The sequence below is a fragment of the Larimichthys crocea genome, chromosome XIV (assembly GCF_000972845.2).
Source record: "Larimichthys crocea isolate SSNF chromosome XIV, L_crocea_2.0, whole genome shotgun sequence".
Taxonomy (NCBI): domain Eukaryota; kingdom Metazoa; phylum Chordata; class Actinopteri; family Sciaenidae; genus Larimichthys; species Larimichthys crocea.
This window is the reverse complement of record NC_040024.1, coordinates 9,809,770-9,834,760: the sequence shown is the minus strand read 5'-3', so window position 1 is coordinate 9,834,760 and position 24,991 is coordinate 9,809,770. Positions and strand designations below refer to the sequence as shown.

General features: G+C 40.8%; 1 protein-coding gene across 5 annotated transcripts in view; it reads right to left on the bottom strand.

Annotated features, from left to right (window-relative positions):
- The window catches only part of LOC104936243 (uncharacterized), a 37,368-nt gene that overhangs the window by 6,292 nt on the left and 6,085 nt on the right, over positions 1-24,991 (bottom strand). For 3 of the 5 annotated variants that reach the window (XM_027287899.1, XM_027287898.1, XM_027287896.1), the window contains exons 2-27: positions 11,778-14,004; positions 10,314-10,375; positions 10,022-10,057; positions 9,505-9,705; positions 9,054-9,370; positions 8,621-8,910; positions 8,204-8,338; positions 7,962-8,060; positions 7,793-7,830; positions 5,533-7,469; positions 4,715-4,768; positions 4,595-4,629; positions 4,190-4,339; positions 3,974-4,099; positions 3,811-3,849; positions 3,520-3,642; positions 3,300-3,426; positions 3,030-3,206; positions 2,872-2,906; positions 2,540-2,707; positions 2,321-2,455; positions 2,004-2,042; positions 1,774-1,914; positions 1,141-1,232; positions 1,023-1,046; positions 295-865 (exon numbers count right to left, since the gene is read on the bottom strand). In XM_027287899.1, the coding sequence (XP_027143700.1) occupies positions 295-865; positions 1,023-1,046; positions 1,141-1,232; positions 1,774-1,914; positions 2,004-2,042; positions 2,321-2,455; positions 2,540-2,707; positions 2,872-2,906; positions 3,030-3,206; positions 3,300-3,426; positions 3,520-3,642; positions 3,811-3,849; positions 3,974-4,099; positions 4,190-4,339; positions 4,595-4,629; positions 4,715-4,768; positions 5,533-7,469; positions 7,793-7,830; positions 7,962-8,060; positions 8,204-8,338; positions 8,621-8,910; positions 9,054-9,370; positions 9,505-9,705; positions 10,022-10,057; positions 10,314-10,375; positions 11,778-14,004 (7,378 nt within the window). Of the gene's footprint in view, positions 1-294; positions 866-1,022; positions 1,047-1,140; positions 1,233-1,773; positions 1,915-2,003; positions 2,043-2,320; positions 2,456-2,539; positions 2,708-2,871; positions 2,907-3,029; positions 3,207-3,299; positions 3,427-3,519; positions 3,643-3,810; positions 3,850-3,973; positions 4,100-4,189; positions 4,340-4,594; positions 4,630-4,714; positions 4,769-5,532; positions 7,470-7,792; positions 7,831-7,961; positions 8,061-8,203; positions 8,339-8,620; positions 8,911-9,053; positions 9,371-9,504; positions 9,706-10,021; positions 10,058-10,313; positions 10,376-11,777; positions 14,005-18,476; positions 18,799-24,991 lie in introns of those variants that run through there. The other 2 variants (XM_027287897.1, XM_027287901.1) reach the window with 2 other exon arrangements.

Genomic DNA, 24,991 nt, shown 5'->3' with positions numbered 1-24,991 from the left:
AATGGAATGGACATGGACAATTTCAAAATTTCATGACACATTTCACGGACTGTACTGTTCAGGGAAATCACCCTTTCCAAATGCCACAACAATTCCGCATTGAAGACTTTTTGGTCACAACTAATTCTGTTTACATTAGATTAACAGTCTTTGTCTAAAAACAGTACAGTTTCCTCAACCTTTACAGTGCTTTCATGAACCATGAATGGAGTATGTGTAATAAGGGATTTTTGAGGGATTACACACAAAATACGCTCTTGCCAAATGTGGCCACGATTTGAAGTTCGGCCTTACCTCCTCCTCGCTCTGGGGCTTACTCTCTCGGGTGAGTCTGTACTGGTGAACTGCTGCCTTGAGCGCCTTGAAAATGTCTGTGTCAATCTGAGGGAGCTCTGCAAAATTCTCTTCAGGCGTGAGCCCTGTGGCTGAGGGGACTGTGTTTCCACTGCTGACCACAGAGGTAGAGGTCACATCAGCAGCAGAGTTCAAAGTTGTTAGTAACGCGTCTTCTCCCTTTGCTTTCTTCACAACTTCATTTGCCCTGGGACCAACAGTGGAATCAATGGTGGTCTCAGTTCCTGATTTCTCAGCGTCTTCATCCATTGCTACATCGCTAGCAGCGGTTTCACTTGGTCCTGCTATAATGGGCTTAGACGGGGTGGACCCACCAGGGCCACTGGCTTGCTGGGCAGGTTGTGACCCATTATCTGAACATTCAGGAGGAAGAGGCTGGGTTTGGCATTTCACAGTTGGGGATTGAGTTGGCGGTTGACTTGGGGTCTTGGCTTTAAAATTGACAGTGTCCGGTTCAAAGTGTATTGTGATCTCACTACAGTCCTGTAGACGCTGTTTTAGGCTCTTCAAACTAAAATTAAAAACAGAAAAACTGATCAGTTTCTTGAGCGACTTTGATGACCCAGTTAATCACAGTGCATCAAAATCCACTCATCACAATAATTACTCGTGGTTTTGCAACTTCTCTTTTAACCTGGACAAGATCAATAACTAAGTGATACACTCACCTCTCAAAACGCTGGACTTTATTCCTGACAGAGAAAAAAGTTGAAAAATGTGTTGGTCAATTTAGGTGTGAGGATGGGGGATAAAAATAAATAAATAAGAGGACACATTCATACATACCAAGTTGACTGTCTAGCGGGCTCCTGGGGCACAGTTTTGTATTTCTCCACCACCCGTTTTACTCCACTGGATTCAGCCATCTCAACACATATCTGAGGTAGAAAGACAGTCATAGACACAAAGAGTGAACAAACAAAAGCTTACTGTGCATATCACCCCATTAGCCAACACCATGAAGCAACCAACGCCAGAGTCCCAGGCCACAGCCATTCGGTCAATCTCAGCTTAGTTTAGGATACATTTAGCTTGGTGGTTGCCCCTGCCTCGCATCACCTCTTGGCTAACGTTAGTATAATGCAGTCACTAGTTACTCGCCTTTGCTTTGTAAACATAACATAATTAATTGTTAGCTAAGGTTATATCATGGCAGAAGTCTGAATGAAACTCTGCAAAAATGACTGCCATCATTTTACTTTATAGATATATAAAATCTCGACATCCAGCAACCGTATACAAAGAAGGTAATGTTACGGTCTTACCAAAGCAAAGTAAACATTCAAGACCTTCATATATGAAATGTTTTAAGACCTTGAAACTACAGTTAAATCAATGTTTTTCAAGACCTGCAAATTCAGACGTGGTGGTTCTCCCAACACTTAAATGTAAAAAGTACAGGTGTTTGTGTTCTCGTACCCTGTTGCCGAGCGGCAGGAAGTTGACAAAGGTTGCAAGGGTTGCCACCACTTCCATGACCAACTCAATGACCTCCACAGACGTCTCAGAAATCTCCACACACAGCAAGCGCTCCTCCAGAGACTTTTCCTCTGGGACTCCCTAAAGAGAAGGAAACAGTTGATGTTCAGGGCCAAAGATCCAAAAACACAGAAAAAGAGCGGCTAATCGAAAGATTGTGATTGACTTACAGCGTTGCTCAACTTCATCAGAGATTTGTACTTCATCTCCTGTAAAAAGATTACAAGTCACAGATCGTCAGTGATGCCTTCAAAATTTTCTTCTTCAGCTGTCCCAATTTGTGGGTGTACATGTTTGTATTTCTGTGCTTGTTTGTGGAGAGCTCTTCTAACAACACTTTCTCCTGTAATGTCTACAGAAGAGAAGAATTATTTGCAGTACAAGAAAAATGCTTCTCTTCTAAAAGTTGATTTTCTTTCCCATCTTGATCCTGACACACTATTACAGCCAAGAATGCACCATTTGGTGATTTCCTTGCATTTCATACCTCACTGGATTCAGGCTTCATGTAATCCAAAACAAAGTGGGACGTCAGCCTGCGTTTTTTTATATGATACGTCTCTGTGCAAGGATCTCGGAGGAATTTGATGCATGAAGTCCAATCAGGGAAATGCACAAAGGCCTGGAGGTGATGAGAGGAAAGATAAGTTACTAAAATCATGATAATGTTTGTTTCCTTTAACAGTCTTCACTTTCTACTCCTTACCCTCCTCTGCAGCGGTAAAACCGTCATGTTGTAGTACAGAGAGTGAAGGTTCTGTTTCGGGAAATACCGCCAGACCAGCTTGGCCAAGTCCTCGTGCTTGTAGTCTCCCATTGGTAAACCGGTCAACATGATTGTAGGGGACTTGGAACCAAGAATAAAGCGAGCTTCCTAAAAAAGCACAATTTTCAAAGCCGAAAGTTAATTCACAGGAAATTAAAGGAACTAATTAAAGGAAAAAAACGCAGTGTCTTATAAAGGTGTTGGGTCAGAACAGCTTAATAAAATAAAATAAAACGTAAATTAGGTGAAGATACAGAGAGAAATGTGCTTACCTCAATGTCTTCCTTTCCTTTGACTGTCAGGTGATCTTAAAAAAAAGAAGGAATATAGGCAAACACAGTCAACCTCACTGAATAAGTTAACATAGTAAATTTGGCAGCATCAAACTTGTCCCAATAATACTGAAAGATCAATAAATGGTCGCTCTTACTTGGGATGTTGAACCAAACACCTATGGTAGGGTACATGAAGGGACGAGATCTCATCGTGACCCAAAACGCTGCTGCGGTGCCCTGTGGAATGTCACATCTCTTTGGCACAATAACCCCAGGAACACAATCCTCGCTGTCTGGTATAGCACTTTGAGCAAGATGTGGTGCTCCAAAATCTGAAAACGATCAAAATGTCAAGCTTGAATGTTTTTGAAGAGTGAAGACAACATTACGCAAGTTGAAGAATGACAGAGAAAACAGTGGCTTACATAGTTCTGGATGCTTCTCGTGTGGTATTCCTAGCCTGTGGACTTCGTATCCAGGGGGTCGTTTCAGGCGGCTGTACCAAACTCCAAGCTGATCAGCATCGTTAAAAGACTCAAATTCTACAAAAACCTAGAACACAGAAACCCACAAATATACGTATGATTAACAGGAAGTCTTTTTTTTTTAAGTCACTTAAACTTCTTCTTACGTGTTTGTTCATACCTTGTTGAGTAGTGGCAGGTAGTTTCTGACAAATTTCATTTTTCTTACAGATTCCCTGAGGTCTCTGGCTTCAGTCACTGAAATGTTCTTGATGAAGACTGTTTTCCAACTGTCACACATAGACTGCAACGAGAACAAAAAGTAATCATCCAAACCAAAATATTATAAAAGTGGACAGAAAGTTTTTCAATGTAAAAGAAGTTTCCTGTAATGCCTCGCTGTTTTACATCATTGAAGATCATTTCCATTCTTATTATGTAAAAATGTGCAGTGTATGTGTGTTTTACTTACCATTTTCATCATCTTCATGATTCTTTTATAAAATTCAAACTGAAACAGAAAGATCAGTAGAAAAGCAGTCAACATTGAAATGCAGTTTTCCATTTTCTGGAATCTTAAATATAATGAGAATATAAAAACACTCAATAAAACTGCATCACTTTATCCAGCTTACCGGTGTCATTAGAAATCTGCTGGCCAATGCACGGATAGAGAGTGGTACCCCTTTGAAAAAAAAACCTTTCATCGCAATACGAATCAACTGTTGCACATGCCATAATGTTGGCATTTGGATGATGGCCTGAGAGGAAAAAAAACAGAAATAGATTTCTCTTTACGCTCCACAGGATCAATAAAGCAAACCGACACAGACTTATACCATGGTGCCTACCATGTGTGCCTGAGGAATAACGTAGATGTTTTCATCTGTATATTCAAACCCAAATGGAATGAAAAGTCCTGCAAGTTCATCTTCTGTGTAGCTGTCACTGAAATACTTTGGCAGGGTTATGAGCATCTGCTTCTGACCGATTTGAGTAAACTGAAAGAAATGAAGGAAAGACAGTGCAAGGAGATAATGAAGGGGTTTAAGTTTTAGGGGTTAGGGTTTAAGGTTATAGTTAAAGATCAAGACAAGTGCACTCATCAACAGTTTTTACAGCCCTTTTAAACTATTGCTTATTATGTATCAAGTACTTTCCAGCAGTATATAACTAATAAAAATAACAATAACCGAAGTTAATGGTGCTAAGATAAGATAATGTGCAAATAGTAATGTAATAAGTGTTTGACCTACTCTTGGTGAGAAGAGGATTTTGGGAGTGATGCACACTATAAAAGAGAGAGAGGTTTTAAATTATGATCAAATGCATTATATTTGTGATGGATAAATTCGGCGTCTTCTTAGATTTCTCACCCATTCTTTCTGTCTTAATGTGATGTTCTGCCATCTCCCCCAAAGTCACATAGCCTGTTAAAAGCAAAACATATTTGAATATCATATATCTTGAAAAATGCATTGCTGTAAAACATTAAAGTTTGAAGATACATCATTTTCACAGGACAGTAATGAGGACAAATCTAGTAATATTCTTTTTCTTATTTTGAACAAATCCCACACAAAGACCAAAACAATTAATGTATCCTACTAACAAGTATTGTTATATTTTATTCCTCTGTGCCATGACTGTAGCAGCAACTAGCCTAAAGTTTGTTTAGGAACCCAATCATCCCAATGATGTGAGGTAATCGTTTGATTTGACCCTCCCAGGTAAAGTGTACCTTTCTGAAGGTAGGAGTTCAAGCTTTAAACATAATTCCTTTGGTAATGGAACCTTGGATCCTGGAACAACAATGGACTCTTTTCCATTCGGGCCAATGAACTTTCCTCACATTTGTTATCAATCAGAACCTGACTGCCTTCTGAAACCAACTCTAAATTTGTCCAGACCATCACTAAAATCAAGGCAATCAAATCTGAAGTACAACTTGTTTAACTCTGCATTTGTTGATAGGTCAGACTCATTGGGACTGAACGCCTCTTTTTTTCTTGCCCTCAATTTTCACCATAGATTTGATTTCCCTCCAGGTGGTGTAAGAATTTCCATTCTTTAATTCATCCTCTATCCAGCACAATACTGGTTTTAGTCTCTTCATGGGACTTCTCTACAAACACTGCAAATCCACATTTTAACATATTTCACTGCCTATACTTTAAAATAGTCTCCTACATACCCTTTGCCTTCACCCTTCCAGCTGGATCAGCACCTGTTGAAGTTGCAGATTTCTGTGTGGTTGAGGCCATTCCTGCTTTGGAGACAATCTCTTTGTCTCTTGTTGGTTCACCAACAGTCTGGTTTGGTGATTTATCAACTTTGTCTGTCTTTTTCAGCATCATCACAGACTCTTTAACACTAGTTTCAGAGCTTTCAGATATACATTCTTGTGCAGTAGGCTCTGGTTCTGACAGAGTACTTTTCTGGACCTGCATTAAAGATTTCACAGAGGATTCTGTTGGCAGGCTCTGAACTGTACTGGTTGGTGGTTGACTATCACTGGGTGCTGAACTTTCTGTCAGTTTTTGCCCTTTGTCGTCAGCACAACTTCCAACTTCAATGGCCTCTGCCACTCCCGTTTCCCCAAGCTGCATTGGTTCAAAATCTTCAGCTTGGTTGGCTTCATCAAGTTTTGCTTGATGCTTAGGTTCAATCCCCGTCACATTCGCTGAGTCTTTCGGCACCACCACAGCTTCTTGAACTTTAGTTCCAGATTCTTTAGGCTTGAAATTCTCTACAACAGGGCAATTTTCTGAAGTTGTAGATTTGGAAGGCACACTAACAGCCTTTGCAGCTGTTTCTTCAAACTTTTGTTTTGCCACAGCTCCTGCTAGAGGCAACTTGTCCCCAGAAGTTTTGGGTTTCTGCATCTTTGAGGCCGTGTCTACTTTGGAAACCATGACCTTTGCTTTACTGACAACCTCTTTGATTTTTGTTGGTTCAGTAACTGTTTTGGTTGGTGGTTTAACAACTGCATCCAACTCTTTCAGCATCATCACAGACCCTTTAACACTAGTTTCAGAGCGCTCAGATACAAGTTTACATTTAGTGGGCACTGGTTCTGACAGAGTGCTTTGCTGGACATGTGTTAAAGAACTGACAGAGGATTCTTTTGGCAGGGTCTGAACTGTACTGGTTGGTGGTTGACTATCACTGGATTTGTCTGCTGAATTTTCTGATGTCAGTTTTTTCCCTTTTTCGTCAGTACAACTTCCAACTTCCATTGGCTCTGCCACTTTACCTACTGTTTCCCCAAGCTGCATTTGCTCATCATCTTCAGCTCGGTTGGCTTTATCAAGTTTTGTCTGATGCTTAGGTTCAATCTCTGTCACATTCGCTTGTTTAACAACCTTGGCTGTGTCTTTCGGCACCACCACAGCTTCTTTAACCTTTGTTTCAGATTCTTTAGGCTTGGAAGTCTCTACATCAGGGCGATTTTCTGAAGTTGTAGATTTGGAAGGCACACTACCAGCCTTTGCAGCAGTTTCATCAACCTTTTCTTTTGCCACAGCTCCTGCTGCAGCCAACTTGTCCACTGAAGTTTTAGATTTCTGTGCAGTTGAGTCCATTTCTGCTTTGGAAGCCATGACCTTTTCTTTAGTGACAATGTCTTTGCCTTTTGTTGGTTCAGCAACGGTCATGTTTTTCAATTTATCAGTCTTGTCTGTCTCTTTCAGCATCACCAAAGATTCTTTAACACTAGTTTCAGATGTTTTGAGTATAGGTTTTTGTTTGGAGCCACCAGCTTCAGGCTGATTTTCTGAAGCCCTGGTCGTAGATCCTGAGGATGTTTTTTGTTTAACTGCTGCTTTTTTCACTGGTCTTTTTGCAGGCAACTTTCCTGTTTTTACAATTTTAGCTATCTGCTTGGTTGAGATGTTTTTTGCTTTGGAAACCAAGACTTTTGCTTTAGTAACAGTGATTAAGCCTTTAACTGATCCTTTAGGTGCAATCTTCTTATTTGTAAGCTTGGCTGTTGTGGCCTTTTGGGCCCCAGAGAGTAAAGGCCATTTAATTAGAGGCATGTTAGGAGTGGGAAGAAGAACTTTTCTACTGGTAGTGATTTTTGTGGCTGAAATGGTTTGAGGTCTAGAGGCACTGGATGATACAGGTTTGCTGTGAACAAAAGAAAGTCACATGGGTCAAGCAGGAGAAATGGAAAGTCAAAGTCAATGGATTTCATATGCTCTTCACTATAAGACAGTACTATCCATAAAAAGATTAAATTCCTGGGATGATATTCCACATAAGCATTTTTCTTTTTAAATTAAATTAACAATGAATGACAGGGGATGGACACAATGTCATGTACATGATAGCTATACTGTTTTACAAACATAAAATCTCTCTTTGTGGAAGAGGTGTTGGACTGTAAAAACAAATACAAGTTAAAACCTTTCACCGCTGTTAGAAAGAGGTCAGTATGAAACATATCTTACATCCGAGGAGGCTTCTTTTGATCCTTTGAATCAGTCTCCTGGAAACAAACAAATTTCTATTTGTTGCGCATTTTTTAGATTTATCTCTTTACAAACACTGTGACCAAACTATAGCAGACAAATACTGATATATTGGGACAGAGGAGTAAAGACAGAAAAAGTTTAATACCTTTTCTCTGACGACATTGACTGGCATTCCTTTCACATCAAGGCTCTTTACGCCCCTCAGTTTCTTAGCGTCTTCTTCTTTCTCGAAACACACGATTGCCTGCATGTGCAAGACTGAATTAGAGGAATTGCTGCACTTATGTACTTTAAGTTATTTGGATGCATTTGCAAATCAGATATTGTGGGTTAGATTCCCTTGTTAACTTGAGGCAAAACACATACACTCACAGCCTCTATACGTACCTCAAGTTTGGATCGAAACAGTAAAACGGACTTGGTTTTTCCAAACTGCTCCACGGCAGCAATCACATCGTTGTGAGAGAGAGAACTACGAATTCCTTCTAGTCTCACCATGGTTGGTGGTGAACATTTGCCAGACTGAACAAAGAGGAAAAACATACAGACATTTAGACTCCCTACACTGGTTGTCTTTTAGACAGAGAAAAATGGCTCTAAGCCTATGTCTAATAAAATCTTATCATCTGTCCTTTCAGGAAACATGATTGTTTGCTTTGTATGTAGCAAGTCTTAGATCAAAGCTATGGTTTAAATAAAAAGAATACAGGACGACAGACACAATAAGAGAGGAGAAAGAAATAGTTTACCAGTTAATAGTAGAGCATTTGTTGGCTAATTTCCATGGTACATTAATACACCAACCTTAGTCTTTGTAGAAGAACTTGCCTCACTCTTCTGCAGGCTGGGCTTTGCTTTGGAGACCTTTGTCGACAACACCTTCTTCTTTGCTGTGGAAGAGGTGGATGAGGAAGAGCCCGTAGAAGACAGCCTCTTTCCGACTGCAGGGGTGGTAGATGAGGAGGGTTTTCCTCCTTTGGAAGAGGCAGATGATGATGATGAGGATTTCATCTTGACTAGCTCAGCCAGTAAGACAGGAGCCAACGTTTTAACCACGGTATCCAGGTCAGTCTGTTTTGACAGAGACTGGACAGCTAAAGGGAAGAAAGACAAACAGAGAGTCAGACAAAGTTGCAGTGTTATCTATAAAACTACATGAAAACACTCTTTGTAGCTCAGGCACAGGTATGACCAGTACTAAGACAAGTCTTTAAACATGTTCTTGCAATTCTTGAACCTGATGTTCCAAGGAGTTTCTTGGCCAGCTTCTCTGCGCTGCTCGACTTCTTTCGCTGAGGGGATGACGCCTCTGCAGATGAACGCCTCTCATGGCTTCTCCTTGGTGGTGATCGTCTCTCGTCACTCCTCCTTGGTGGCGACCTTCTCCCATCATTCCTCCTAGGAGATGATCGTCTGTCATTGTCCCTCCTTGGTGAGGACCGTCTGTCTTCTCTCTTTCTTGGCGACAGTCGTCTCTCAGGGCTTCTTGAACGTGGCCGATAGCGGGAAGAGGTTGGGTGGTCATGCCGTGGGGAGGGAGAACGCGAACGAGACCTGATAAAAGTATAGATGGAAACATTTTATAACTCAATTGATCTACCGATAATATAATATAATGATGCCAATCAAACATTTCACAACTTTCTAGATTTCTAGACAAAGCTAAAAAGACTAAAGTGGATGTTGACCTGAAAGTGTATCTGGAATTGTGCGGCGATCGTGATGGGCTACTGCGTCTCTCCCTTCTACCCTCTGAGCCACGGTGCCGACGGGGGCTGGGTGACCGGGAGCGGGAATGGGAGTGACTTCCACGGCTGGTTTTCTGGTGACGCTGCTGGGAAGTCTGTGCAGAGGATAAGGCCTGGGGCTTGGCATCTTTACCTGCAGCCCTGAAAAGAGAAATGGATGAGAAAAGGTCAATGACAGTAAAGGACAATTTGTAAAAATCAGCTCAAAACTAGTGTGGCTGATATGTGTCTGAAAACTAAAGCCAGACAGACACTGCATAGTTTCAGACATTTTAGCTTAAAATTTGTTACTGGACCGATTTTACAATCCAAAGCCAAATCTTTGTCGGAACAGTTCTCGTTTGGCAAGCAGTTTGAGCGGGGTCATAACGCTTGATTCATCATCTAAATGGTCCGAAACATGCCTGGCATGCCAGAAGTTATGTACGACTCCCCCCCTCCAATTAAATACACTTACCTAGGCTGAAGTATCTCACCATCCCAATCTGGATATCTGTAAAGAAGAAGAATTCAAACACACCTTAAAAAGCTATTTTAAAAAAAGAGCAAAGGTACCGCAATTTTCCAACAAATGCCAAAGGTTTCTGCTTTTGAAGAACTTAAAACAACCACAGGAGCTACCTCAAAGAATATATTCTTTCTCTCCAACAATATTTTGGCACATCCCTGGTCCCCAAAAAATGCAAAATGACCATCAACACAATGGATCAAATTATTGGGAAAAGTTTTCAAAAATTAAAAAGACTGACCGATTTCGCAGTAATCTGCAGCTCTCAAGGTGAAGGTTGGTGTTCTGGTGGGAGAGCCAATCCTAGCATTCAGAACAAACAACACACAGCTTTTAGATATGATCACCAACACAACTGCGATCTTCTTCACTATCTTATCTGCCATTTTTGTGATTGTCTGACAACACATTTTATTCAACATTACAGGAGCCTGTCCCATTGGTCCATTAAGTCTCTCAAGTCCAAGTGTACAATTCCATTTCTCTGCTCTTGTACAAGTCACAGTTTATATTGATGGTATACAAACAAGCATATCTACAAAAGTAAAGTATATTCATCTGGTTTCTTAATCAATAGCAGTCATCCCAAAAAAAACAGCTTTAGGCCAAGTGAGGAGCTAAGACATTAACAAAGAGTAAATAAAAAGTTGACTTTACAGTAAAGGGCAACAATTCTCCGTTAAAAAAATATAATAAATACAGAAGTTCCATTAACACAAAAACTAAAATAAAAAAGTTCTTCTTCCTGAGTTCTTGGTGGTGCATTGTCCAGTTCTCCAGTCTTACATAGCAAAACAGTTTCCTGAGGTTTGGTGATGGTCATCTCAGCAGACACCATCAAGTATGGATCAGGACAAAAACACAAAAACTGCGATATCTCGAGTAGTGGCAGATGAGGTGGAAACTGGGGAAAGCTGGACTGCCTTTATTTAATTCGCCCAAATAATACATGTTTTCTCCAAAAAGGCGGAATCAATTACAGATGGACCAAAAAAAAAAAAAAAAAGGAAATTTGTAGTAATTGGAATTAATTTTTGGGGCACAAAAGGGAGAAAAGGGGGAGATAATAATATTGCCAAAAACTGATACACACCACAAGACAAGCAACAAAATACTGATAACTCAAAAATGGGAGGGGGGGTGCTTAAAAATTCCAAACTGAGAAAAAAAAAAAAGGAAAACCGACGTCTTCATCCTCTTTTGATGCAGTTCTTCAGATTTGAAGATTTGTTCTTGTCTTCTAAATTCAATTTTCAACAACAATTATGTAACTTTCATTGTAAATATGACAATAGCTCTTACACATCAATAATTTTGTCTAAACTAGACACTGCAATTCTAAAAACGGTTTTAACAATTAAATGTACGTGTAAATTGTAACCTTCAATTACAGTTAAACAATTAGATATGATTGGCATCGTTGAAACATTTTAGTACAGAATATTACAGTAAACTGAAATCAATTAACCGAGTTAAACAATATGTTAATTCATTTATCAATTACTGATCCAGTTAAATTCAAACATTTTACATAAATCCTTACAAATACATCAGACTTTTTAATCAATTAAAAGCCTTCAGTAATTGTCCATCAAATTGGTATTTTACAATGAAAAAGAAGAACAGAGATTTTAGATATTATGATAAACAACCAACAATTTACCTCTCTAAAGGTAGAGAGAAGAGAGTGCAGTCTTCCACTCACCTTCATATGAGTACATTCTTTGTTACACAGAGAACAGGTATGTGGAAAGATTCTCGGTGAGGCCGCTGCATAGTCATGCATCATGGCCAGCGTCGGCAGACCCTTGGTGCCTGCCACCTTTGCTGGAGGCTGCCTGTTGGAAGGCGGCAGTGTCATATGATTGAAATTCTGGATTGTCTGAGGCAGCAGTGGAGGAATAACCCTGGAGCGAGGATCATCAGGGAGAAACATCATACGCTGCATGGGCCGTGAGGCATCAGTGATGTTGGAGATAAGAGGAGTAGGGGGAACCGGTTTTGCTGCAGAAAACACTGGAGGCCAATTTGCTTGCCCCGGCTGCACCACTGGCTGCGCCACTGGCTGCACCACTGGCTGCTTCTGCATCTGCTGCTTCGATTGGTGCTCCACTGGCTGCTTCGGTTTTTGCTGCTGGGGTTGCTGCTTTTTTATCTGCCCAGGCACTGTTGACCCATGACCTTGAGTTTTACTCTGACCCTTAGTGCCGCTGTTGTTATTTCTGCCAATGAGCACAAGGCCAGGTCGGCCAGGATGCACACCACGGAACAGTGGCGTGCAGGGTGGTTGGGTTTTCGACGTCGACTGGCGATCTGCCTCTGGTTCTTTTACAGGAACAGGTTTGGAGACTTCAGCTTTGAGAACTCTGAGGTCTGTGTCTTTTTTTGGCAGAACGAAAGAGCTGAGGTTTGCTTGAGAGGTCTGCAACTGTTTGGTCTGATCATGACTGGGAGGAGCTTCCGAGTTCAGTACTGGACTGTATGAAGAGCTGAGACTAGTAACAGAACTGGCCTGCTGTGAAGAACCCAAGGCACTGCTTTTAACAACTGTTGTATTTTTTTGCGGTGGTTCTCGAGTGTGTTGGCTACTACTAAAACTGTCCATCAGTAGCATACTTCCACTCCCACCACTGTTGGCTCTACTGACACTGGTTTTTCCGGTATCATCCACAACCCCTCCAGTATATTTGCCAGTATGTCCATAGTCAATCACTTTACTCGGCTGGAGAACAGATGATGACCCAGAACTACTCAAACTGTGACTGCCTCTTTCACTCACACTTTCAGGGTAGGATTTTGTCTGAACTGTTGTTGGAGTTCTCTTAGCCTTCTGTATGCGGATTTGGCGCAAGATGTAAGGCAGGTTAGCAGGAGTGATCTGGTCTTCAGGGTAGGAGAGGAGTTCTTCCAAGTCTTCTTTTTCAAGTCCAAAATGCAGAAGGATGTTAGCTGCTGATTCAGAAGTGTACTTGGGTCGAGTGGACTCTTGCACTGGACGGTCATAATCACCTAATCCTGGAATGGACTGCATATCACGCGGTCTTTCGATGGGGGGAAAGAATCTGTCGTCTCTACCACTTGCATTATTAGATGAAACAGGTGATGAATAAAATTTCGAGTCATCAGCAGTGGGTCTTTTGTAGTTCGAGGACCAGTCCAAGGAGGTACCACCACTTTCAATGTCTGAATGTCTATGTCCTGGAGCGGCAGAGGTTGAGGACAGGGATGGGTAGGACACCATCCCAGTGCCCGGAGAGTGAAACTCATGCCTCTGAGTGTTGGTAAAGCGAGTGTCCTGGTCTAAGGGATGATGCACTGGTTTGCCAAGAACTCTCACCTCCTCTCTGGCTCTGCTAATATGCATATCTATAGACCTCTCCAAGTCCTTATCCATGATGGCCCTTCCCTGTTCAGGCCTGTAGGTCATTGACTGAGACGACAACGACGACGATGGTATTCCCCCAGAAGTGTCAGGAATCAAAGAGGAACCTCCTGTAGAACCAAAATTGGACCCAGGTCCAAGACACGATGACCTACGTTGGTCCCTCTCTGCCTGCATACTGGGGTGTCCATACTGGCCCTGGGTAGAACTTTGGTTACCCGATGCATAGGGGTTATACAGCGGATGGGACATGGTGTTTGCGATCTTCAGAACGTTGAGGAGATTGATGGCTGCAGCAGTCGGGGAGGGAGGTTTTGTAGATATGTAGGGGGCAGGTGTGTTGCAGTTAGCGGTGAAGGTTGCGGCTTGGCTGCCAACAGCAAGAGCGTTGTTTATCTGCGTCAGTGCTAGCTGGGCTTTCAGTTGAGCCAGCCGCAAGGAGGCAGCCTGCTGGGCAATCAGGAGTGAGCTCCCTGGGAGCCCTCCAAGCAGAGGGCTCGGTAGAGGCCCTGGAGCAGAAGGGGCACAACGCTCCGATAGCAATGCAAAGCTGAAAAGTTAGAAAACAAAGGAAGGGGTTATTGAATGGGATTGGACTGCAGCTTCTTGGATAGATAAACTCCACCGTTGAGACGGTCTTGTCTTGAGTTATCCACTGTAGTCTTTCCTGTTGAATACACATTCATTCTCTTTCACTTCCTGGACTTCACTAGCAAGAAAGAGCAGATGAGACAAAAGCAACAAAGCACAGATGAAGAGAGAAAACAGGGTCACTACTGCTGCAGGCAGAAACTCACACAGACTCATTTGTTTCCTTTCCTATGGAGCTACAACAGTGACTTACAATCTTGGCAATCAAAATAAAATCTGGCATTGAAACACTTGTATTTGAAATGTTCCCAATGCCATTTTTTTCCAATGGCAAATTCACTGTTCTAGCTCCATACTTTCCATGCTAATTTCTGGTGGAAACAGTTGAGATAAGGCAGACAGACAAAGTACATTGCAAATTTGAAAATCTCACAACTGCAATTTCCATTTCAGAATGCTGCATGAGATCACGCTGGAAGATTAAAATGAATCTAAAAACACCTGTGCAAAAAATTTGATTAAACTTTTTTTTGTGTGTTAGAGGTTAGGTAGTCTAACAAAATAAATTATATTGAAAATGTAAACAGAAACCAAATGTGATATGGGGGAAACATTGAAACCACATATTTAATTGGAAATAGCTGAAACTGAGAATTGTTACCATTTTTGGATAATGATGTGCCTATTTTGAATTTGATGTCAAAAATGTTGGGACAGTGTCATGTTTACCACTTTGTTGCATGACTTCTGAACCGAGGAGACCAGTTGCTGTAATCTTCAAAGTCGAAGGTTTTCCCATTCTTGATGTAGGATTTCAGCTGCTCAACAGTTCGTCATCTCCTTTGTCGTATATTACGTTTTCTAATGCGCCAAACATTTTCTGTCAAGTCTGGACTACAGGCAGGCCGATTTACCACATACACTCTTTAACTACGGAGTGGTTAGGCATGATCTTGCTGAAGCGAGGTTGCCACTGAAAAAGATGTCATCTACATCTAAAATATGTATATTTGTTTAGCATGAATGGCGCCTTCACAAATGTGCAGGTTGCCCATCATACCATGTGCAATTCACCCCTATATCCTCATAGATACTTGCTTTTGAACTTGTAGCAACAACAAGCTGAGGGTACCTCTCCTCTTGAGGCCAGAGGATGTGCCATTTATGATTTCCAAAGACAATTTCTAATTTTTACTTGTCAGATCATAGGACAGTTTTCCACTTCGCATCAGTCCAACTTAAACGAGCTTGGTCCCACAGAGGCGGCAACGTTTCTGGATCTGGTTTGTGTACGATTTTCTCCTTGCATGGTAGAGTTTCAGTTGTCATTTGTGGATGCAGCGATGAACTGTGTTCACAGACGATGGTTTTTGGAAGCATTCCTCAGCCCGAGCAGTGATGTCCAAGACAGAATCGTGTCTGTTTTTGATGCAGCGCCGCCTGAGACTTGGTTTTCAGCCTTGACCCTTGCACACAGAGATTTCTTCTGATTCTCTAAATCATTATGATATTATGAACTGCAGACAATGAAATCCACAGATTCTATGCAATTTTACTTTGCGAAACATTATTCTGCACTATTTTCCAGCATAGTCCGTCACAGAGTGGTGAATCCCTCCTCATCTTTACTGACTTACTGAGTAACTTTAGTTACTGACCGGTTTGCCAACTAACCTCATTAAATGTGATGTTCCACCAGCTGTTTTCTTTTTTCTTTCTTCAGCATTTCACAACATTTCCAGCCGTTTCTTGCCACTGTAACAACTTTTTCGAAAAGTATTTGTAGCATCAAATTCAAATTGAGCACATCATATTCCAAAAACAATAATGTTTTTCAGTTTTAACATTTGATGAGTCATCTTTGTGCCATTTGCAATTAAATATAGGGTTTTACTGTTTTGAACATTGCATTTTATGCACCATGACAACTTTTTTGGAAATGGGGTTGTACAATGATGGCGTCAAAATTACAGTTTTGAAAAAATAGTTTCTCAATATCGTCATTCAACTGCCAGGAGAAAGTCCAAAACCTCATAAACCTCTAAGGTCCAAGATTAAAAGAGTATGTTTTTCAAAAATAAATAACCACACTGGCTATCGCATTCCGAAACTTTCCAAAAACTACTCCCAACCTTTCATCTATATCCAATCAAACAAAATAAGTGTCTTGCTCTGTGTTGTCTTGCTGATAACTGATTTAGTCAACACCAACCCCAACTGTCGTACGAAGCAGTCAGAGGAGTCAGACCAAGCCAAATATTTGAGGAGAGTGTCAGTGGGACGCAGCCAAGAGTCAGGTTCTAGAGGTCCTCAGAGTGCTCTTTCCACCACCCTAATCCAGGTCAGCAGTTCCCCACCCCGGCTGAACAAAGCCTGAACTGAGCCCTGGACACCCCTGGAGGTGAACACCAAAAATTAAAAAAATAAACAAACCATCATGCATTTATCCTCATAATAATGAGCCGAAAATATTTTTACCCTTCAGGCAGAGCAACATGCAACAATGCATCACAGTAAAACGGTAAAACGGCTGACGGTGAAAGTGGCTGAGAAATGGTTCTACAGTACATAGTTAAGGAGCGTGTTCAGGAGCTGCAGTTTAACCACAAAGTCCACAAGCCAACACATGCAAAGTTGCTCCAACAAATCAAACAGCATTTTGTAAAAAAAACATGAACTCATTCATTTTGGGCACTGTGAACTTAGTTGTTGATTGCGACTGTCTGACTGTCAGGCGAACCATCCTAAACCACAAAGAGTTCATCTGCACAACAGTGTTCAAAGGAAACGTCCAGCAATCGGTAAGGCCAGACCATGCCTCACCAAAAGACTTGGCTACCTAAGTTGGCTATACGAAGTCTGGTCTTGGCCCAGTAATATAAACATTAGCATCCCATCTAATGATCATCAATACATAGGAAAAGTCATACCAAGTGTGCCTGTGTGAGTGAGAGGAGTGCCTGTATGAGAAAATTAGTTTATGTTCTTTATGTTATGTTTATATAATATAAATATCACTGTATGTTCTTCCTAGCCTTAATGAACATGTTTATCTTATTTTACGTTGGCTCCAAAGACAGTAGACTGGGTGCCTTTGGTTCTGTTTCATGCACTTTCCACCATGCTTTCATTCTTGATGCCTACGCATTTACGCAACGCCTTCATCGCGAGTCCCTCAAGAGACTTGGATGAGGCTGTTAATATCTCAATAATCCACCGAGACATGAGATACTAGCCTGGTGGGATCGATTCTTTACTTTAAGTTCCGCTCTTGTTTGCAATGCTGCGGTTTCAGCAAAGAGGAAACAGCCAGGTCGCCGGACTCGCCACCCCTGTGTCAGTGCAGAGCAGGCACACTTAGCTCCCCCTCCACACTCTCTTGTGTTTAGATGTTGCGCCGTCACGTGACGTGACTTAGACACGCAAAGCCAGCAAACAAGCAAGTTGCCGGCTCAGGTTCATCAGCACACGCAGTGCGTGCCTATTTTCTCTGTGCGTGAAAATACAACAGAAGAATGGTAGAGGGGAAGAGGAGCGCCATGTGGCTGTATTTTTAAGCCGAAAATGAGACAACAGCAAAATGTGGGATTTGTAAGAAGCTAGTCAGGTATAGTGGAAACACTACCAATTTATATACAGTGGTCCCTCGTTTATCGCGGGGGATACGTTCTAAAAATAACCCGCAATAAACGAAATCCGCGAAGTAAGTTTTACAATTATTATACATGTTTTAAGGCCGTAAAACCCCTAACCACACACTTTTATACACCTTTTTACACGCATTTTGTACAGTACTCCCTTAGTTAATCAGGACGCAGAACACATGTGCGGTTCTCCCTTAGCCAATTTAAGACGCAGAACACAATGCGCGTTCATACTGTACAGTACGCTTTAAAAAAAACATGCAAAAATTACACTTAAAAAAAAATCTGAGAAACAGCGAGTCCGCGAAAAGTGAACCGCGTTATAGCGAGGGACAACTGTAAACATATAAACAGAGTTTCTCAACAGTACTTGTTTGTTTTAATTTGTTTACTAGTTTCCGAACACTTTTTATTTAAGATTTTTCGTGAAAAAAAAAAAAAGATAATAAAGCATTTTCTTTTTAATTATAAACTTTGTCCTAATTCTGTCCTGGGTTTTATTTTAGCTATTTAAAAATAAAAAAACAACAACAACAAAAAAATCACTTAATGTCATGAAAATTAATTGAGATTTAGCAATTCAATGACGCAACTGCACTCTTAGTTATTGAAAAGTATCGGTATCGCGATATCGGATCGATACCAAAATATGTAGTATTGCACACCACTAGTTGGCAGCCCTGCCCAGAGATCCTTTATAGGGGAGTGTCCAGTGTAACCTTTTATTTTCCAGCTGCGTCACATCAACACTTATTGCTCACAACAGAAAACATTTGCTCGGACATACCTTGGACGTTAATGATTGATTGACCGAAGAGAGTCGGTGTGGTGTTCGTCCGCATTGAAATAGTAACATGAATTGTTTGATACTAGCCCAAAAACCGTCAGTGTGACTCGGTCCAACCTTTACACGGATAACAAAACCCTTTCAAAGTGTCGTTAAAATTAGTTTACAGCGTTGGAAAAACCAGCTGAACTCGTCTTGGCGTGCCCAAGCTAAGCAGAGCGCTAACGGCTGTCTTCCCAAGGAAGGGCCCGGTTCTGGGACTCGGTTTCCCGCTTGACAAACGCTCGAATGCCGTGCGGGGGTGGGGGGTTAAAAGTGCGCAGCGTCTAGCTCCGTGTTTCTATAACAGCGTTTGTGTCGCATACCTTCCGTTATTTGTGCGTGTCCCGCAGATTTTGCGTGCTCGATTTCATCTTCCCGGATGTTATCAAGCAGCCATTCTTGTTCTTGGGTCGACTTGAAGCGTAAAAAAAAAAAAAAAGAGAGAGACTTCCGGTTTGTTTTTTTTCCAGCCTTTCAAAATAAGAGTTAAGTTAGTAAGTAGTGTGTAAGATTTGCAGAATATGGCAGAAGTTGAATACAATACAACACCACTTCTCGTCCACTTGAGGCTGGCTCCAGAAGTGAGTCAGTCTCCATAAGTCCCCATGTTGAAATGTCCAACTTCACAGCAGAAATAAACATGTTTACAGCCTGGTACAAAAACAGTTTTGGTCTCAGCTAATTTCCTGAAGGTGAATTTATATACAACTCACCTGCTCAAATTATATTAAGGCTTAAAGTTAGAATAGAATAGATAGAATAGATCTTTATTGTCATTGTCACAGGTACAACGAGATTGAAAGTGCTTCTAGTCAGTCAGTGCAACATAAATAAAATCCTAGCGTTAAAGTGACTAGTAAGTGTTAAAATAACTAGATTAAATAAGAATAAAAGATACCTGAGACATTAAAATGTACTAAAATAAATAAAATTAAACATGTGCTAAAATCAAAATAAATACTAAATATGCTAAAAGGAGCATACACCCATGCAGAATTAAGAGCATGGCCATTATAGGTGGCTTGTTTGAGCACACAGATGTCATTCAGCCCACCTCAGGTTTTAGTCAATGCTAGATTTTTATGTATGTATTAACAGTCAAACCCTTAACCTCATCATTGTTATATATCTTCACAAGATTCACCATATGTCCAGCGATACAATAAGGTCACATGTGGAAACCAAAGCCACAGAAATGAAATAAATATTCATTTTTCCATCAGTATACACTGACAAACAGTGACAGCTATTTGTTGCTGTCGCTTATTTCATTTCCTCATAGTGTCACATCATCACTCTGACACAGAGCGGCGCTATTCCCACATTAAAGCTCAGCATTAACCGGCTTCTGCCAACTTTTTTCCACCATATTCACTACACCTGTCGATATGAAGGGTCTAGGCATGAATATGTTTATAAGCCAACACCACCTACTAACTAATCATTATGAAGTGTAATGGGAGAAGGAAGTTGCATTACAGATTTGCCCCCCCAGCTATACAGATCAAAACTGTCTTTTGTACCAGGCGGTAAACATGTTTATTTCTGCTGTGAAGTTGGACATTTGAACATGGGGACTTATGGAGACTGACTCACTTCTGGAGCCAGCCTCAAGTGGACGTTTGAGGAACTTTTAGCATTTTTGTGTTGGCTTCATTTTTCAGCCACAAGTTGATGTGATGAACTTGTTACTTGTTTCTTGACGACTTACTACAAACAGAAAAGCATAAATCATATGATGTTATATAAGCAGGTTATAATCAAGGCTTCCCATCAGTTTGACAGTTTTGGTGACCTGAATCGATACCAGACAGAGTTGTGTAACCCTGTACAACAGTCCCAAACACTTCCAGGCTCCCTAATTCTATTTAACGCCACACAACTAGGCGCATCCCATATTCAGAGCCAGCATATGAGCTTTAAGTATTTGATTCTCAACAGCTATTGACTTTACAAACTGTTGAATCAACCGTTTATCATAAGGTGATGATGAATACTTTCATTAAAAGATTATTCTCTGTTGGGTATTGCAGCAAATTAATAATATATCCTCTTTATCCCCTCCCCCGGACCACAGGGCTTAACGCCTGACCACGACACAACAGCTGACTGGCAGCACTCGCTGTGTGTGTATGTGTGTCAAGAAGGGGAGTTTGAGCCAAAAGATGTTCGGTTTTATTTTCGGCTGTCATCGTTACCCTGAGGCCTGGTCTCGTGACACTGACCTCGCCACAGAGCACATACATATTAAGATATATCAAGAAAATCAAGAAAATTGAGAACCCTGATTCACTAAAACCAGCGGAAAGGTGATATGAGACTCTTATCAGGCCCTAAAGGTGGAAAGTAAAAAAAAGTAAAAAAAATCCATCATAAGGCCTGAAACCACAAAATAAGGAACCTACCATTGTCAGTGACAGTTAAAGGTTAAGCAACAGGATACCTACTCTCCATCTGGGTGAGGCAGTGCGCAGAGATTATAATAACCAAAGCTGTATGATGATTGAAGTTAATTCTACATTAATAAATGGAATGTTGGGATGAATGTAACAATGAATGGAAACATGATAATATGATTGTAACTGATTATCTGATTATTGATAATTATGAATGTATGAAAATGTTCGAAACTAGGACAATGTTAAATCATAATGAAATGTTGATTGAAGAACTTGATGACAGAGGGAAGGAGAGAGGCAAAAGAGGAAGGAAGGAAAACAGTTTTGGTCTCTATAGCTAATTTCCCTTTTCATGACAACTGTACTGAGGGTGAATTTATATAGAACTCACCTGTTCAAATTATATTAAGGCTTAAAGTTATGCAGGATTAGGGACAGGAGCGACAGGTGGGTGGTCTGTTTGAGCAACCAGACTTCATTCAGCCCAGGTCCACCAATGATTGACTCTTCAGAATCCTGTGGGTGACGTCACAGATACCCATGTTTTATACTGTTTATGTCTCTGTAAGGAACAATCAGATACACTAAAAAAGCTGCCTGATAATTTATATTATATAATATAGTATTCCAACCTTTACCCTCAGGGAAAGTTTCTATCGTTGTAGCAATGGTACCCAGGATGTTTAGCTGAGCTTCTAATGATGAATAACACACACATAGACACACTTTCATCTGTGTCCCCATATGAATGTGCAGCATTTACCTCCCCCACCCACTAACACAAGGTCAGATCCCCTCTAATGATCTCAACTATTCTGTCTGGAGGTAACCTGACCCCCAGACCAGCGGTGATGGGCCGTGGCTGAGGCCAAGATTGACAAGGAATGTGAAATCTCAAATTAGTATCTGTCTTCAACCCTGGGAACTTTCCAGAAAAAACATGGCTCCTATTTCCTTGACTTGGCAAACTGAAAATCTGGGCAGGGAACACTGATGAATGTTTTACCCTCCCAACATGGACTGGCTGATGAAATGTTGCTGAGCAAAGCACTCATCCATCAGCCCACCAAGCAGACCATAATGAGAGAGCTATTGGGTGGCATTTACAATTGCCACTAGCACTATGCATTGCACCTAGCACTATGAGCTAGTGTCAGTGTCTGTCTTCTAGTGAATGTGGCCAGACTCAGGGCCGAACCCAACCTCTGACACCAGCGGTGACAGGGAATACAGTAGCCTACCGAGGTGTTTTTTCTTGTCAGCCTTAACTACTGGCATCCCAGGTTTGGTCAGTTTGGTTAGCTACACAGCTGATGTAAAATTAGTAACAACTTCATATTGTTTGTTGAAACAATGAACTCTAAAATACCTTGAGGAATACCTGAAAATATCTAAAACATGACCTTTTTGTCATTGTTGGTATAGATACTGGAGTATAGGTGATGTATGTGATAAAAGCAATTACATATAAAAAAAGCTCGTAAATTGTGTTCTACTGGTCATGAATTCAACTTTTCATATGTTGTATATTCTATCAAAAGTTAAAGTTACATAGTCTTGCTTTAAGGTATGTGTGTTACCCTGACTTTACGTGGTTCAATCTTTCTTTCTCTAAGTAGTTTGGCAACCAAACGTGTTTTCTCTTCAAAGATTATAAACGTTAACAACAATGTGCTGATTTTATTACAGTGGGGAAAGTTAAAACTCTAATTATCAGCCCTTTTCACTTCCCACCTTCACCCAACATGCCCCCTGAGTCTTCTTTGAGTGATAGCTTTCATGTTATGTGATTACTTCAGTGGCTCCTGAATCCTTGGTGACAGGGACTTGGTAACCAACACCGGGAAAACCCTGCTGCTGCACTTCAGGATTAGAAATCTCTTAACCGGCTCTTACTACCATGACGAAGGCTGTTTTCTGGGGGATTGTTTGCCGAAGAGTCGGTAGGGAGGACTGACTAGGTTGTGGTGAACTCTACTGGGGTCTAGAGGATTTAGTCAACATCTATGGAAACGTGATAAAAACTTGGAAACACATTTGTATTATTGGGTTTGTGGATGTGGATATTTCTGTTCCCATCCTCTAAGGAGCAGTTATCACATGGTCTAAATCACAGCTGGCACAAACGGAGCCTTGTAGTCACTCATCACCACAAAGTCTGGACATCTGTGTGCATGTAAATGACACACACAGGCTTTATCAATCCTCAGAGATGTAATGAGATATTTATAGTAATGGCACTGACATATCATTTTATGTATGTTTTTTTTACCCTCCAGTATGTGCATGTGATATGCTAGAGTTAAATACTACTTATTAATTCATATAGAGTGAGATTTCAAGTCCCGGGTCGTGTTTTTCTTTTAAGTCTCAAGAAGGCCAAGCACACAAATCAAGTTTCAAGTCCAGATTTTTATGAAATGTGGCTCACATCCCAAGGCTAAAGATCAGGAGCTGGTTGCAACAGCTGTTATAAACTTCAATCTTGGCCAAGTTATAACCCAAGTGTTTACCGCATGAGGATTTATGTAGCACTAAATAAAAACAGATTACACTGCACCCACCACAAGCTACTTCTTACACAGAGATAGGATCTCGCTAAATGTCTACACCTACCAACTGCCAGGTGTAACGGTTAAGTGGCTGAATGAACCAAAGGACAATGCTAACATGTTTAGAACTGTAAAAACAAAACAAAACAAAACAAAAAAAGTAAGTAAAGCTACTTAGATAATGTAGTGTCGTGGTTTTTCCGTGGCTGCCGAAGTCGGTCTGTGGATACTTGAAAAGAAAAGAACTGCAACTCTTCTTGACTTGAATAATTAGGACTTTATTCAAAGAAACAAGTGAGTTTGAGATGCATCTCTTCCAAGCCTCATGCCAAATTGTCCCAATAGTTCTTCCAATCCTTTTTGCTTCCTCCTTTTGGGCTAGGTCTTATATCCCCAAGAATGCATACATAAGCAACTCTAAAGAGGGCCTGCATACTGTCTTTCCAAAAAAAAAAGGACAACACACAAGGACATACATACTCTCCAAAAGTCATAAACCATTCAGTGTAGACATCCTTTCCTTAAACATCCTCCAAAAGTCGTAAACCATTCCAGTGTGGACATACAACACATGGCACACTGCCAACACTGCACTTCCATGAAAGAGGAACCGAGGGCAAGGAGACTTAGAAGAAAATATACTACAGTAGTTCAAACCATTTTGTAAAATAATGAAACATAACCCAAAAACATCAAATATCCCATTATTCATAGTAAAGTGTAAGCATAATCTTTCTCAACAGAAATCTGCATATGCATGGGCATTGGAAAAGTTCTGGTTCCAATTTGTAGACTTGACCAGTATTGACTAATCATGTTTCAGTTGGCTTTGGTTACATGCCGGTAAACAGCAAAAGAAGCTGAACGCATTGACCGAAATGCAATCATGGACCCCACTAGTTTACGCAGATATGCAGATATCTGTTCGTAAAGATTAGCCAAAATATGCCTTTCTTGTCATTCTCATGTATGGCAGTGTTGAGTCTTCTTTACAAAGGTCAACTGATTGGTGTTGGTTGATGATGGGCATGCCAAAGAGCAGTCAGGGGCTGGACAAAGGGGGTTCAACTATACTACAACTATACTACTACCAATCATAATACAAAAATTTAAAAAACTCTCCTTTTATAGCTCAAAATTGTTTCCAGTTTAAGTAGATAGTTAGACAATAAATGGCAAAAAAGTAATTTAACTACTTCAATAACTAATATGAACTAGCAGCAAGCAGCAAGGCGGACTTTGCTTGAATAGGACCCATGGCGCCTGTAGCTATAAAAGGTTCATTCTAAGTTAACAAAAACAAATGAATGGACATTTAATATGAATGAATATTATATTTCATCTCTCCCATTTATTTAAATAGATCCTCTATTTAAGTACCGTACTTGACTAAATATACTGTACTTCCACTTCTGTCCATACCTCACAACAGCTAATGTCCTCAACAAGCCTCTTGTGGTCGGAATATTAGATACTCAAAGGGGTAGATTTTCCCCTTCAAATGCCACTGGGCAATTACTGG